Genomic DNA, 16580 nt, shown 5'->3' with positions numbered 1-16580 from the left:
GAAACTTTGTCTGTTCTCTATTTTTTTCCTTTGACATTTTAACTTTAGCTTTTTTTTCTTTGAGTTTTTTGTTATTACAGTTTCAGTTCATTATGGGCTTTTCTTAAAATTAAAACATATGCACAATGTTTACAGGTGGACTGATTTTTACTATATTAATGTTAAAATGTGGGTAAAGAGAGCCAATCCCAGTGCCAGCACAAACAGCAATTCGGTGGACAGTTATCATCTCTGACCATGTGGGGGCGATGTTGAATATGCTGTTGTTTTGGGGGTAAAACAGGAACAAGAGGAAGGAGGCATTCAGATTTTTAAGATAGCTCCAGGAAAATCCAGCAATTGTAAAATATGGTTTAAGGGGCTTAAAAGGAGCCTTTTAGTGCTGCATTTCAAATCTTTAATTCATTTTTGTGGTGGGTTTTCGTGTGTGTGTGTGTGTGTAATTGCATACAGTTGTATATAATTTTTGTAAGATAAAAGCCTAAAATCGAATCACACCATCATGTTGATTGGGGGAAATACACTTCACAGGTACTTTGTGGCCTGTCTGCAGCAGGGTCTGCAGGCTGTTTAAAAAGGTCTTGTGAATTGAATACTTGCACGTGTAGAGGCAACGCCCACCTCAAATACACAAAACCCCTTCCCGTCCTCAGCCCTGATTGCTAGTGAGGTTGTTATGGTAACAGCCCTGTTACCTTTCGTCAATAAAGAGGCAACTACAATAATCACCTTTACTGTATAGACTATATAAATGCTCAGGATCAGTTTGTCCGAATGAAATGTAATTGAGATTGAAAATGTTTTAATAACTGTATCCACTCTTTGTTACAATGTTGCGGCGATGCACATAAAACGCATCAACAAAGTACAAGGTGCATTTATTCAGACACCTGCAGACGGCAAGTTAGAGGCAACGTGCAATACATTGGAAATGAAGGGGTCTCCCTTCAAAATAAACTCAGTATTACGCGATCGGTTTGAAACTTGGCGTCATTTAGTGTTTTGTTCCTGAAATTAACAAAGCTACATGCAAAAAGCCTGTTTAATGCTTGCACTTCATCATTCCATAACAGCTATGGAAAATGCATCAATTTGTATATGACACATAGTGAAGCCGCAGAAGAGGGTGGTTGTACTGTGAGCAATATATGCATTGTTAAGGAGACAATTATATAGTAATAATGAAATGTAAATTAACGGTTTGTGCCTTCTATAAAGTTTGGGGACTTACAAAATACAAATGAATAAATAATAAAACTGCACATCTTCACATTTAAGCCTTGTCCAATCTCTAAAAACACATTTCCCAACCAATATCGTACCTTGATGGCATCCTTTGGGTTATTTTGTCTATTTTCAACAGGCTCTTGGAAAGAAGGCATTCACCACAGTGGCTAAGCTGACATTTATGTATAAATATTTTTGCAGTATTTTTAATCCTTCTACTAATGAAAACAAAACTGTGGGGCTGTCTGAAACGTTGCCGCGCCTTTTCGATCTGGATTTTACTTTGAAAATCGTAACAGGAAGTGTTCTTTTTAACCTGCATTAGCTCGACGATGTCCACGAGCGCTCGTTCGGAAAGGTAAAAGTCCGGCGCTTCCCGCGTTCAGGCACAGCAAGTAGGCTGGGAGTACCGGAGGAGAGCGGCGGCTCCAGGACACGTGTGGCCTCTGAGTTCCTGCACTCCTCCACCTGCACTGCTATGAAAGCGGCGCATCCAGTCTTGGGTGTGACAAACATCTCTAGTGTCAGATTTGGGCTTGGTACCAGCCTAAGTGTGCGCGCGGATGACTTGACTTTATTGTGTAACCATCACACATCACAATTTTCTTAGTGTTTTTTTTTTTTTTTTTTTTTTTTTTCCCCCCTTTCCCAGGACAGATGTTCTGGGGAGTCTCTCAGCTTCTGCTGCGGATACCCGGTGACTCTAATTATTTTTCAGTTTTAGTTTTTGCTGATGTAGTGCTGGTCAGGAGGCTGAGGCTGAAGTTGAAGTGCCGCTCTTGAAGGCGTGAGCTCCAAATGCATTCGCTCCTGGGCCGGGAGAAGAAAGAAGAAGAAGCAGGGTTTGGGATTGATCTGACTCTGTCTCCGGGCTTTCTGCCCCAAGCTGCTACCATGTTCAGCTGTGTGGGCTGCTTCTGGGTGCTCCTGTCCTCCGTTCTGGTCGCCGTCTGCAGTTTCAGCTTCATATCCCCTGCCTGGATTGTTAAGGATCAGCTGAGGAGCAACCACCACCACCACAACAATAAGGACTCCGTGAGCTTCGGCTTGCTGTGGCACTGCTCGGAGTCTCTGGATCACATGTACCGATGCTACACCTTTGGGGGACTGGGCAAATTTGCAGAAATCCCCTCCAGCTCCTGGCAGGTAGTTACCTATACACACCCATGACCGTCACATGTGAGTGGATGTGAGCATGTGGAGCATCAAGCAGGTAGGGCAAGATATGGCATTGAATGGCTGGAAGCAGCCAAAATTAAAGGCATTTCAGCCAAACATCCAGACCTATTATCAAACAGCAAAGCAAAAGGATTCGTGAAAACTGCTTTTGATTTTAGACATTTACTCAGACGAGGATTTGAATAAAAAAACTGGTCTTGCAGAAAGTAATTTTGTTTAGAATATACTCCTTGTAGTATATTATTTCCTGCTTTCATAAAAGTTCACTTCTTTTTCAGATTTTTGTCAAATGGCCACATGTGTAGTGACTCCACACTGCATAGTGACTGCACATGTGCAATCACCAACTGGATAACACTATAAGGCTAAGATGATCCCAACTCAATCCTCACAGCAACAACAAATAAATAAATAGATGCAATTTTTTAAAAAGCCCACATTTGGGTTGATGTTGTGCTTTTCAGTCAGAAGGAGGAGGGTGCATCATACAGAGCAGCATCTGCAGCGCAGCACGCCAGACACACATCAAAGCTGTGAAAGTGGCACCAGGTTGGCAGGCTGCTCACTCATCAGGGCTCCCCACTAGCAGGAATTTCAATTTTGTCTCACTTCATGAAATTGAACCTGTGAAAGTGGACCACAGGTATATGCTAATGTTATGCCACTATATACAACATTAATAACATCCCTGCAAACCTAACAAGCCTGCTTTAAAATACTTCACAATGCACACCCAGTACATGAGCATTTTCAGTACTGATATACCCAGTTAGTACACACACTTTACTGCACAACACACTCACTTTACTAGATACATAGCCAGTTTACCGCAAGAAATCCACTGTACTGCATGACCCACTTTACCACACACACACACACACACACACAGACTCTTTCACAGTTTACTACACACATCCAATTTAATAAATAAATATCCACTTTACCATATGATAAATACACCTTGCCACACACACATCCACTTTACTTCACACACACACATTTTACTGCATGGCACCCACTTTACTGCCTAACATATCCACTTTATAACATGACACATCTACTTTACTACACACACATCCAATTTAAGATACAAACATCCACTTTACTGTTTGACACACCCACTTTACCATATGACAAATGCGCTTCACATCCACTTTATATCACATACCCACTTTACTGCAAGACATATCCAGTTACTACACACACACACACCTACACTTTACTGCAATAAATCTACTTTACTGCATGACACACACGCTACTGTATGACACAGCTACCTTATTACACACACACATCCAGTTTAATGCACAAATATCCACTTTACTGCATGACACACCCACTTTACCATATGACAGATACATTTTATATCAACTTTACTGCACACACACCCACTTTACAGCACAGCTCTTTGAAGGGGGTTAAATCTTATGGCTTTATGCCTTCAAAAGAACATGTTATTGTCTTTTTGGCTGGACTGCAACAGTGGATCCAGCCTTAATCAGGAAGGTCTGTCCCCATCTGACTGACTGAGTGATAAAGTTACACCATCAGGCAGCTGAATGTTAAGCCTTGTCCATATATCAAACCATTTGCTTTGGTTACTAGTGCACATCCAGTTGTCTAGTGCAGTCTTGTCCTTTCCTTTGTAGACTCTCCTGTAGAGTTTCCCCGTTGGACATTGCTCTTTCAGAATAACTCAAAGCAAACAGTGCGTTTGATTCCAATAGGCCTCCCAATAGCACACGTGAAGCATTTAGTACTTGGAGGTATAGGAAATACTGCACATGAACATCTGTCACATTCTTCACCATCCACTGCCAGAAGAATATACGCAGCCTGTGGGAAACACTACAGTGAATTTTGGGCACAACAATTAAGGGAACTGCTCTCAAGTACCACTTCAATGGTATCAAAGTGCCAAATGGCTTGTACGTGAACATTTCTACTTGTAAACTGGAACTGAACTAGAACTGAGAGGTAACAGGCTAATTTGCATATGTGTGTGGTTACTAAGGGGAATGAGCGTTATTAAATAAAATGTATATGGTTGCTATAACAGAAATAATTGGTCTGTTAGTGTTCTTGTATCTGAGATGCAAGTTGTGGTATAATATCAATACTTTCTGCAGCAGTGCTGTTTGTACCCCCACCTCAGCCCTGTACCCTCCCACTGAAATCTACAGTACACCAGCCACCTCTGGAGTTATGGTTTATTTATGAAGGAGAATTAGCATTTGAAAGGGAGATATTAATAAATGCTGCCTGTGTGATTCTAGTTCAAGCATCTGCAAAGGAGTAGAAAGTAATGTCTTGGTTTCTTTTCATGGGGAAGTGCAGGTGTTTAAACTGCAAAGACTGGAATGACTGGGTTAATAAAGAGGCGGCTACACTGATTGGGATCTCTCTGTGTATGTTTCATTTCGTTCATACTGAGACATTAACTGCTGTGCATCCCTGGATGAATTAAAGTGCGCTAAACTGCATTTAAGGCTCATTTGGATAAAATCAGCAGCAATTTAGCCAGTTAGCCAGTTGTCACTGTGTTAATTAGTGTCCTCCCACTTATGAGCGCTTTCTCAAGTACATTAGTGAGTCCGAGGCTGATGGAGTCTCTTTCCTGCGCCGAAGTACACATGTTATTGTGGTGGTGAACCTGAGCGTGTGATATGCTCCCATAGCCTTTAATAAAGGTGAAGGGGCCATTAAGTTTTCATCAGAGCCACTTTATTACTCCACCACTCCTCACTGACGAGTGCATCGTTTTCCTGATGCCTTTCATTTGCAGCTTGTCAACAGCAGAACATGCAGAATGTGCTTAGGGTACCAACACTGTACACAGGTGCGACAGGCCACTCATCCACATGCTATTTGCACCACTCTTTCTTTCAGTAGAAGCCAGCTATCACCGTACACTGAGCTCTGTTACTTCCATCAGAGTGGAAGACTGCACTCTTGGCTTGCTCTGGAAAGTCAGGCTGAGCCCTGAGGATGCTGTGAGAGTGAACCAGAGGAGGAGGGTGAGGACAGGACAGGACAGGGGAAGAGGTGGGGGAGGAGGCTCCCTGAAAGGCTGCCCTACTTGTGCTGTAGTTTCTGTGGGCTTTTCTGTTGTCACTCCATGCTGTCAAAAGCTTTTTGCTTTGGTTGGCACTGCTGAGCTCCAGTGCTGCTGGCGCTCAAAACCACAGAGCTGGAGGCCAGGCTGGCAGGGCCCCTGCCTCCATTCAGGCACACACAGACAGAGAGAGAAACCCCTGTGAGATGTAAAATGGGGTAGCAAATAAACACAACCTTATGCTGCACTGATGTCTTGTGGCATGAATGGTGAAAATGGGAAAGATTTATATGTACATAACATGAAAATAAAGGCCTTCAACAGTGGGATGAATGAGAAATGATGGGACCTGTGTGACCGGTTAATGGTGACATCTTTTCTCTGCTTTAATAGCCAAACCATATTGTGATAACATGGGCTCGTGGGGTGTCTGGTGATTCCCACCTCTAGTTATTGACATTTGCTCCTAGACCAAAAAGCATAACTCTTAAATGTTATTTTTTGCAAATATAGTATTGGATTATATATCAAAACTGAGATGAAACACAACTTAAGTCTTTTATTTTTTTATACAGAAGTGACAACATTGTGCTAATGTGTACCGATCGCTCAGTTGAGCATTTCTGAATGATCGCAGCAGGACTTCCTCCCTCGATTGCACCCACTTCCAAGTGAGAACTACAGCAGACATCAGGAGAGTGGTTAAACAAAAGCTTCTCTGTGTGTATTAGAAAGCATATGTTTCAGCTTATTGTGGTGGTTGATGGTGACTGCTGTGAGAAAATTATCTGCTGCTGCTCATTTGATGCGTGAAATCAAAATGGCAATTACTGTAGGTGTCTCGTGGTATGTGATGCCATTAGCACTGTTAGAAAGATATTCAAGTTTAAAACTTGCAGGTAATCTAAACATTTAACAGTGCCTACTCATTTCCCTTCGATTGAAAAACGTTAAATTGAAAATTGCCAGAAAAAAAAAAAAATCACTCCCAAATTTTTAGCACTTGTAGCACTTTCTATGAAACCACAAGTTTTTAGTGTTTAACATGATCCACAGAGGCATTCAAAGTCAAACTCTGGTCAACCTCCTGCAAGGAGCCTGCCAATCAGAGGAAACTGGGCTTTAAAGAAGGCTGTCCTCAAAGGAACAGGCGCTAAAAAGACTTATTTCAGAGTGATGAACTGAAGGGCAACATAAAGGACCTGTTATGGTTTTTATTTTAACTGTGAATCATGCAAAGCTACTCTAGGAAAGTCCCAGAACAAAATATAGAACTGGAAAGGCACACAGCTTTTATTGCAACATCTGGTGGTTCTCCGCATAAATTATTCCCAATCTTACTTCTGCTTTATTCTGCCGGGTCGTGTGATATTCCATCAGAGCAGATGTAGTGCAGGGGCAGTGTGCGAGCGTGTTTGCGCACGCTTGAGTATATATGTCGCTTTGAAGAAGCCGGTGGAAGTGTGAAAACGTGTGTGCAGCAGTGGTAGTTGCCAGGTTGGACATGTCAGTGGAGGAGGTGTACTGTGAGCTGCTGCTAGGCAAAGTGTGAAGGAGGAGGAGGGCACCTGCCAGCAAACATTTTCACCTTAACTTGTTAACAGCTTACGTGCTTCCAGCTACTTCACAGGCACTGAACGCTGCAGCTGGATTAGCTGGGCCTTGGTATTAGCCAGCCAACAGTCTGACACGCGCGCACAACTGCATGGATGTGTGTCTGGGCGAGGAGGTGTTGCACTTGTGTGCTCTTGGATCATACTGCATGTGTTTTGTTGTCCCTGCGGTGGCGTGTGTGTTCGGGCCCTCTAACAGTACATGCCCACTGAATGTCAAGGTCGCCTTGTAGCCTAAATGAGTGGTGGCCGAGCTCCAGGAATGCTGATTGGAAAATGTCTGAGCTGGTTCTCATCTTTTGTCTTTCTGTGCAGAAAATGGCAACATGTCAAAGCAGAGATTCTGGGCTGTGGAAAAACAAATGTGATTGGCTGCCATTGAAATCCTCTGACAAATGAGACAAAACAATCGGCCCATGTTGTCTTTCCCACATGCCATGAAGATGAATTGTGGCAATGTTTTACCATGCCTAATTACCAGCTACCTATGAAGTACTTCTAGTGGTGCATAAAACCATGCTAGATGCTCATTTCATCATTCACTGAGCCTGAACTAGCTTTAAGTAGATAGATAACTCATTTAATGAAATTCACTCATGAATCCTGTGTCTGGCTGCTACACAGTTTTTGTCTTTGGCCTCTGCCATTAATTTCCATATCCACAGTGGATTACACCGCAAAAAATTGTTAACAGGAAAACAGGGGTTCCTGCCACAATTTCAGTGTATTGTTGGTGAGCAAGGGTTAGTTCAAAATACATACAGAGAGACCAGTCTGTTGTCCAAACCTATCCACTGCTTGTGTTTGTCTCTGCAGAGAGGGGACGATAACGAGGCAAAGCAAATTAAGACAGCAAAGTTTTACAAAGAAAGTTCCAAATACACCAAAGAAAGATTATGTTTTTGCTAATAGATACTATTATATGGCCCAGATTATTAGCCATTTTACCTTTACTCAGACTACATTATTGTAAAACCTTTTGTGCAAATCAGCTTCATGTTTGTAATTACCTGAAAATATCTTCTGTTGAATGCATTTCAGTCAAGACCACTATAGTGACCACTATTTGTGGTAATCTATAGGGTCTGTCCTCTTCATAGGCTGTTTGTTCAGGCACAACCAATACCTAAGTTTTAAAATAAAATGAAACCAGGGGCTTGTATAAAAGCAAGTACCTATGCCATTCAGCCTGCCTTTACAAACATTTGTGAAAGAATGGGTCGTTCTATGTAGCTCACTGAATTTACCGTGGCACTGTGGCTACAATTGCAACAAGTCAGTTCCTGAAATTTCTTCGCTGCTTGATATTCTACAATCAACTGTGGGTGAAATTTTTGCAAAGTGGAAAAGCACAGCAATTCAGACCATGTAAAGTTGGAGAGCAGGGTCACAGAGTACTGCGATGCATAGTGATTGAAATCTCTTCAAGGTTGTCTTCTTGTGCACCCCAGGTTGTTTCCAGCATTGCTGCTGTTCAGATTTCTTCCTAGAACTCCTGTTCTGACCCCGTCCGCTGAGCATTATTAGATTTTTGCAAAGGGACTCAACCTTGTGCAAACGTCTGTGCCAAACTGACTTTCAGTGTCATGTCATCACTGTCGTGACCCAGAGACCAAACAGCAACTTATATTTCTCAGTTTTCAAACCTGAAAGTAGTTCATCAGGTCAGGAGGGCAGCCAGGAGAACGTGTGTGTGTGTGTTTTCTTCCTGAGGGAAAACATTTGGCCCAAAACACCTGAACTTTACTGTTTGGCATTATACTGATTTGACACCCTTTTTTAAAAAAAATAAAGAACACAACACACAATTTCTAATAAGCTTATTAATATTTACTCTGAGGGTATCTGTCTGAATAGATTACAAAACAACCCATTTTGTTCAGTCGAAGTAGATACTGAACTGAAATATGCTCCTGTTTAGTAACTAAGCTTTAAGATTTCTAAAAGTTAGATTTTGCTAAGATTTTGCTAAACTGATCATTCTGATCTGTAAAAATCAAGCCAAATGTGGATAAAATGCCAGCAACATACGGCACACTGTTCTGAATGATTTTACTGTACGTGCCCTCTGCACCCACAGTGTGATGGTGTGCTCTTGATAGATGGCAGGTTGAGGCTGGGACTCAGCGGTTCATGTGCTGCTTAATAACAGAATGATGGACAAGGTCTGCCCTTTATCTCGCTGAACAACATTAGAGAGAAATGAAAGGTCTGTGCTCTTGACTTGGCCTCCTCACACGGGGGTCTTAAGGTCCAGTGGCACACACACACACACACACATTCCCAAGGGACAACCACGTGAGCTCAGCAGGCTAGTGGACGGCTGTGAAATCTCTGCCCAACAGAAAGCTGTCATTTGGTGCCTGACGCAGGCTCGACTTGCTCCTTAGATTTACTGTAGCAGTAAAGCTTCTCACTCTCCTCTCTGCCTCTTATAGGCTCTCTGCTTTAATGCTAATGGGGAACCTCTGTGGTGAAAGCCATTTGTGTGGAAGTGTGTCTGCCTGTTATAAATGATGTTATGGGGTCTAATGCACATGTTGTATTCCTTCTTCCCCCCCCATGGGGAGGCCACTGCTCTGCTTGCACGAGAGACAAAAGGCGAACTTGTCTGGATGCTTTTTTCCTCACGACCTCATTCTGTTTAGAGCTTCATGTGCAGCAGCGCTTTCCACAGAGGCAACGCACACAAGTATGATTAGACAACTCAAAGTGATGTGCTGTACCCATACACACACACACACACACACATACAGTGCTTTTCACACGCACAGAGAGAGATGAAAAGAGGCAGCTGCAAAAGAAATTCTCTCAGAGTGTGATCAAAAGAGACGTTGATGTGATGTACAGTGGTTGTCCATGTCAGCACTGATGCAGTAATTAGGGGTTAAGGGAGGGATGGCTGAGGGACATTAGGCAGCAGAGTGAAACAGAAGAGACCCAGGGAGTTACATGAATAAAAAAATCCCTCTGTTGTTGAAAAAAACGAGCTCTAACCTGCTAAAACAGGTAGGTACCCTCTCAAACCTGGCACTCCAGCGAACCTCACAAAGGAAGTTCAGTTTATAAGTTTGAGCCGGAAGTCCATTTTCCAGCTCAAACTTATAAACTGAACTCCGTTTCCTTTCAGCTGAGATCATAAAGGAATTCGCCCTGTAATGTTGTGTCTGCCGGCCTCAGCCAGTTTCCCCTCTGACCTTTACCGCAGCCCCTTGCTCACCTGCTCATTTCCCTTCTGCCAGAGAGAAAAGAAAAAGTAAAGAGTGCAATCAGAGGAGGTGGTGCGAGCAGGAGAGGTTAAGAGTCATGTTTTACTACCATCATATCCACCGAGGTGTTTTTCAGGGTGCTAAATTCAGAGCAGAGCTGCATATCATGTCTGTGGTGGTGGCAGCGCGCTGCCTGAAAAAGCATACAACCGCCGCTTTATGAGCCAAACGTATCCTTGGCCACAGCCTCGGGCCAAATATAAATTAGCGGTGTTTTGTATGTTGTTGCTTGTTCGAGGTGAGTTATTCCAGGTATGTAAATAGACTTATTGAGAAAAAAAAAAAAGGAGTGTAGAGCAGGAGAAGAAGCTGGAATTGGAACGAGAGATAGATGTTTGGTCTTTTGACAGCAAGTCTTGCGTGAAATGTGGTGTGCGGACTTATTATCATACAGCGCATGTTTACTTCAAGGCCACCATTTGCCTGGTGACAAAATTAATGGTAGGGAGTGTGTATACACAGGAGCATTTTATGATGATAGATTTGGGGATGAATGGGCCATTTGGAAGGCATCCCAATTCTCATTTTTACTTCCCTTAAAGGCCACAGCGGGCTTTTTTTTTTTGCATTGTTTGAACTAAAAATTATTCCAAACTCCTGCTATGTTTATGGTTACATAATGCAATTTGACAACAACATCTGCTATTCGAGATAATGGGTTAGAGGTATATAATGGTGTGATGATATGTCAGGCTGTTATTTATCTTTTATATCAAACTGAGCCAGACAGTGATGTCTGCTTCTGATAGGAGCTGGATCCTGAATATTTCAGTGCTCTGATGGTTATCTATAGAAAGCACTTAAAGGATCATATCAGCGCCTCTGCATTCCTTGTTCAATTAGCACAGAATTTTTGAAGGGAATTTTCATGTTGATTGTTTTCTATCTGTACAGCTGCTTTCATTTTCCGTTCATAAAAATGAACATACAGAGATCTGCTGTCGTCATAAAAATATGCTAAATCTGTTTGGAAGGGAAAATATTTACGGCACTGGAAGCTTTCTGGTTTCTGTCTGAGGTCTATTTATAGTCACATTTGAGCAGGTTTTGGTGAATTCAGTCATTTTTAAAACTAAAAATGACTGAATTCACGTTTTTATACCTAAATTTGAGCCAGCACACTGGATTTTTCTGAGAAGTCAAAAATGAATCAACCATAACTTTCAGCCACTAAAACAATCTTTTCAGGAATGCAAATAAATAACTGTAATTTGGCAATTTTACATTTTTTTTTGTAAAACAATAAATTTGAAAATTCAAAGATAACAATAATTATTATTATATTTTAGCATTAAAAATATAATTTTGATTTAATTACTTGTGCATACTGGTGGATTGACCATTATAGAAACATAAAAAGTGATTATGGTAATTACCAGTACTGTTAATTTAGGGCAGCTTTGGCATATACCTTACATTGGGTGGTAGTCTAATACATTTTTTAAGCACTGTATATGAGCTACTACATGCTGTTATGGATTTAAACCCATATAAAAGAGTAACAAGATGAATGGTGTAAGATAGATTCTGTCAATTTTAATAGTTTGAAAAAAGGCTTCTAATTAGCTGCTGACTCAAAGCCTGAAATGTAAGAGCACTGTTAAAGGAAACAGCATGAATAGATTTAAAACAGCCTCTGCTTGCTAACGTACCTCCACATAAAAACATTTAATCACAGTAATTCATATAAATAAAGAAACATATGGCGGTAGAGTGGGTTGTCTACCATTTGGAAGGCTGATAGATTGACTCCTCCAGTTTGCATTCTGAGGGATCCTTTGGCAAGATACTGAATGTGTTCTCCCCGTGCTTGCTTTGGTTCTCTCCGGGTATTCATGGCTTCCTCCCACAAAAACATGTATGAGGTTAGGTTAATAGGTGATTCTAAATTGGCCATAGGTGTGAATGTGAGCATGGTTTTCTGTGTCTCTCTGTTAGTTCTGCGATAGACTGATGACCTGTCCAAGCTATACCCCACCTTTGCCCCTTTGACAGCTCAGGGTTTTAGCCAGTGGTCGATCGCTGCTCCAGGCTGAGGTGCTGGCACACCAGGCAGAGAATTTCACCAGTTCGCTATCGGAACTGTTCACCACAGTTAGCAAGCAGGTGCGGCTATTGGCACTAACAAGCGGTCGTTTAAGTGTCCGATACCGCCAGGCTGTGAATTTTTTCTGGCTAGATCCCTGATAGCTGGGATTGGCTCCAGCCACCCTGCGACCCTGAATTGCATACGTGGAAGAAAATGGATTGATTAAAAAAAAAAAAAAACATTTTGGAGACTGTAAATTTTCTTTCATGTGCAATACTTAAGGGTTGTTTTCAGTTTTTGCTAAGTTTAGTCCTAGTATCTGGTGTTTTAGGATCTCCTAATAAAATGAAGACTTTTAGAAAGGCTGTTGATCCTGATGTTGTGCCTAAACTCCAGGACACTTCACAGACACTCCACTGTACACGGTCCAGTTTGCTGCTCATTGGGTCTTATTAGTCATGTCTCTAACTCTTAACCTTTTTTCAGGAAGATAACAAAGACATCAGCCTAACCAGTGGTTAGTTCAACATGATAACAGGTGTTGCTGACCCTGTCAAACATGGTATGCTGTTGTTAGACTTAACACTTTGCAATGCTGCCTCTACCTACATGCACAGGAGGCATGCCCAGTGTATGTAGGGCAGCCAGGTGTCCCATTTTATGTAGGATGGACTTCAAGTCATTGTCATCCCTTGTCCCCCCTGTCCCATATATTGAGACAATATCTCACATTTAGACTGGATTCTTTACAAAGGTCAGCATATTAGTCTCACAATAAACATGTGGCTCAAAGACAGACGTACTGATCGATGGATGCATCCCAACTTAAACGCCAAACACGATTAGTGGACAGAACAGGTTTAACAGGGGAATGCACAGGTGCACAAAGACTGTCATACAAGACAGAACAAGAAACTTTAGTTTCCATTTAAGCTTATAAGAAGCTGGGAAAAGCACATTTGTTTATGACTGATTCCATGTTTATCCTGCATAGTGTGCATTTATACGTATGTGCATATATATTGCATTTTGCATTTTTGAGTCTTCTTAAACACATTGACAAATGCTTGAGGAGAGTTCCAGCTCTCTGCAAGTTCATTTTCACCCTTTTCTGTGAAGACTATAAAGCCAAAAATTTCTGGGAGGTAGAAAATCAATTTGAAAGCTTTTTTAAAATGTTTGTAGTGTTGAGAATACTGGATTCATGTTTCATTCAACTGAGTTCACTTTAATGACCACACAGCTCTCCTGGTGGAATCTGTTAATGGGGCCGTTTGTAACAGCAGGTATCCGTCACCGTCACTGTGGTTGAAAACATAGCAACACCATTCAGACTCAGTCATTATTACTTGCAGCATGCTCTTTAAACTAAAACTAAATTATTCATGTGTTATTGTTTCTGTTGGTGGCGACACAGAAAAAGCATGCCTGCTTTTTTTTCCCTCTGTTTTGTGCCCACATCCACACGTGTTAGGAGCGTTATGTGTGGCCATTGTCATATTTAGGGACATTTTGACATGTAGGGGTTTGACCCAACAACTCTGCTATGCCGACTTCCATTTTTTTCCCCCACAGGTTTTTCCACATTAAAAAAAAACATTCTGGGAAAACCTGCATAGCTCCGGGGTGTATGTGCTTGCACAAAGCAATCCAGTCTAATCTGTGGATTTTGTTACAAACTCCTGCGTGCGAGATTTCGAAGAGTATGCATGGCTTCAGAGGGAGCGCGTCGGCAGGCAGATCGGGGCAAAAGGTTGGCGCGTCATAGGGGAAAGGAATTGGAAGTGCAGAGGAACAGCTGTCTAGATGATTGATAGAACAGGTGGCTTAGGGAGAGATGAGGAGGAGAGAGGGGAGCACGCTCATCTGCATTTTATGCCCATCTCGGTGAAATGGAGAGGAAATCAGTCTGGCTGGGAAGAGAAAGGATTTATGATCTCATCAGCCTTGATGGATGGATGCTACCTGTGGTGTATGATCGTTTTCTGCTGCTTTTTTTTTTATGTTGGTTATTTGATATTCTCAAAGCGGTGGACACAGCAAAAACACATTTTGTGATGATGTGCACCTCCAAAGCCAATGGTGGTCAAAAATGTGATATACTCTTTCAGCAAGCGGGGGGATGTTTATTCAAATATTGGCTGTATTCCCAGCAGCAGCAAACGTGTCGGCACTGTGAGAGTTCATCTCTCTTATGAATGATACTCTTTGCTTTGGTGATATTTAAGAGCCTCTGATCAGCAGTTCGCAGGTAGACGCGGCAAGCTGTCTGACTGATCGGAGACGGGGGGGTGGGGGGGACGGGGAGTGGTGTTTCCTCCGCTGGGGATCGTGCTGAGTCAGCGGGCTCCAGGAGGCCGTCATCCATTTGTTAAGCGGCCTGTCACTTCCACTGCCTTCACTGTGGATCCTGCGGGTACTTTTTGTATTGATTTAACAGGGAGCCTTTCTTCATTTTTTAACATAAATGATGGCTCACTCGGCTCGATGCATTGAAGCCAGTTGTAGCCCTCTGAGCCAGCCTCCATCAGTACTCAAAGCACAGGGGTCGCATGAAAATGAGCTCTGGGTGTTAGGAACCACAGTAAATCTACCTCTACCTCATTCTGAAAACTGGCATCCCACACAGAAAAAGACTTTTCTTTTTAAGAAGACAAGATATTAGTGTGATGGAAGCTACTTTTGTGATTTTTCCACTGTGTCTTAAAATAGTTTTTCTGCTCCACTTTTTCTCCACTTCTCCCAAATTCCTGTTACATCAAAACACAAGGCTCCTGGGAGCCAGCAACGCTCCCGAACACAACTTCTCTGTCAGGCTGTGCCGCTTCTGAGACGAAAATCCTCAAGTCCCATGTGTACGCAGACTTATTTAGACTTATTTAAATGGAAATATCGCTGAATTCCAGCATCAGCTTTCTTAATTTTGAATTTTAAAAGCCCTCAGCCTGTTTGGATGTCAGACATTAAAAAAACTAGCCACTGGTTGGGACTCAAATCAGCAGTTTTGGGCTCAGAAAAAGGTTTTCATGTCTAACAAGTAGCGGAAGAGATTCAAACATTTATTACGACTCACCGTCCGCTATCCGATTAATAAGAATAATTTGCAGCAACTGATGCTTCTGAGTATATTTAGTTGTCCTTCTTTTTGTTTAAATATTGGACAACATCAGGGTTTATTATAATCTCCTAACATTGGTTGTCGTAGTTAACACAAACTCCACTCTTGTCCACAAAAACGGGCTGAAAAAAAGGAAGAAACTACTCAATAAAAAGTTAATTTCCTGCTCGGCAACACAGCAGACCGCTGTGGTAATGTTCAGCTCCACAGAGGGAACAGAATGAAGGGAGAGGACAAGTTTGGGAGCACCCAGTGGGACAGCTCTTATGAAAGTCTGACATTTATAAGAGAAAGCAGATGTACAATAAAGCAATTTGGATGCAAGTCAATTTGTCGGTCAGTGCAACATCTCAGACTGAAGGCTGGAGTTTACATTTGAAAACTGTTTGTGATTAGAAGTTTAATCCCTCCAAAGCCATAAGAACAAGATTCCTTGATTTTGTGTTGTTTTTTTCTTGCAGTGGATCAATTAATAAAGGCTTTAATGCGCATTAGTCCTGTAAAATTCACTTCTACTCTTGTTCTGAGACAGAACACCTCAGGGTATCTTTGAATTCATCCATACCAGTCACTGTAATAAATGGCTGAACAAAGCTCAGTTCGCTTATCATTTATTAGCATTTGCCCAGCAAGGCACAGTACATTATCAAAAGTGAGATTAATTAGTGACCTGCTGCGTAACGATAAACTGTCATCATGCGAGATGAAGCAGCTCAGTAACATGTTGTTGTCCAGTTACATCATTCTTCCCCCGAGCCTCTGTAGACCAGACTCCGTGCTCCTTAACATGCAGCAGATGCTCTTTCTGCCAAGAGGATGATTCTTTATTAGACTGATGCAACTGCGATCCAGATCTGGCAACAGATTTTAATTATTGGCCCTGTGGAAATCTACTTTCTTCTTGATTTGTGAGAAAAAGAAACTTCCTGACTTATTTAAAAGCTGTGCGCATTCCTGAGCTAAAAGCTGAGAGCTGTAAATGCTGGTTTGACTCTCAAACTGAAATGTTAATTAGGTTAAAGATCCTGGATTGTGAAAATGCTTTTTTTTTTTTTTTAAATTGTGTTTTGTGTTCTTTTTAAATAAACTC

At 41.9% G+C, this 16580-nt stretch overlaps 1 protein-coding gene across 1 annotated transcript in view; it reads left to right on the top strand.

Annotated features, from left to right (window-relative positions):
• Positions 1–1904: 1904 nt before the first annotated feature.
• lhfpl7 (LHFPL tetraspan subfamily member 7) overlaps positions 1905–16580 on the top strand; it is a 104944-nt gene continuing 90268 nt past the window's right edge. The window contains exon 1 of the mRNA XM_030746721.1: positions 1905–2373. Coding sequence (XP_030602581.1) covers positions 2026–2373 — 348 coding nt within the window. The 5' untranslated portion in view covers positions 1905–2025. The remainder of the gene's footprint in view (positions 2374–16580) is intronic.

The sequence above is a fragment of the Archocentrus centrarchus genome, chromosome 14 (assembly GCF_007364275.1).
Source record: "Archocentrus centrarchus isolate MPI-CPG fArcCen1 chromosome 14, fArcCen1, whole genome shotgun sequence".
Taxonomy (NCBI): Eukaryota; Metazoa; Chordata; class Actinopteri; order Cichliformes; family Cichlidae; genus Archocentrus; species Archocentrus centrarchus.
Note: the sequence above shows the minus strand (reverse complement) of the source record. Positions and strands in the feature narration are given on the sequence as shown.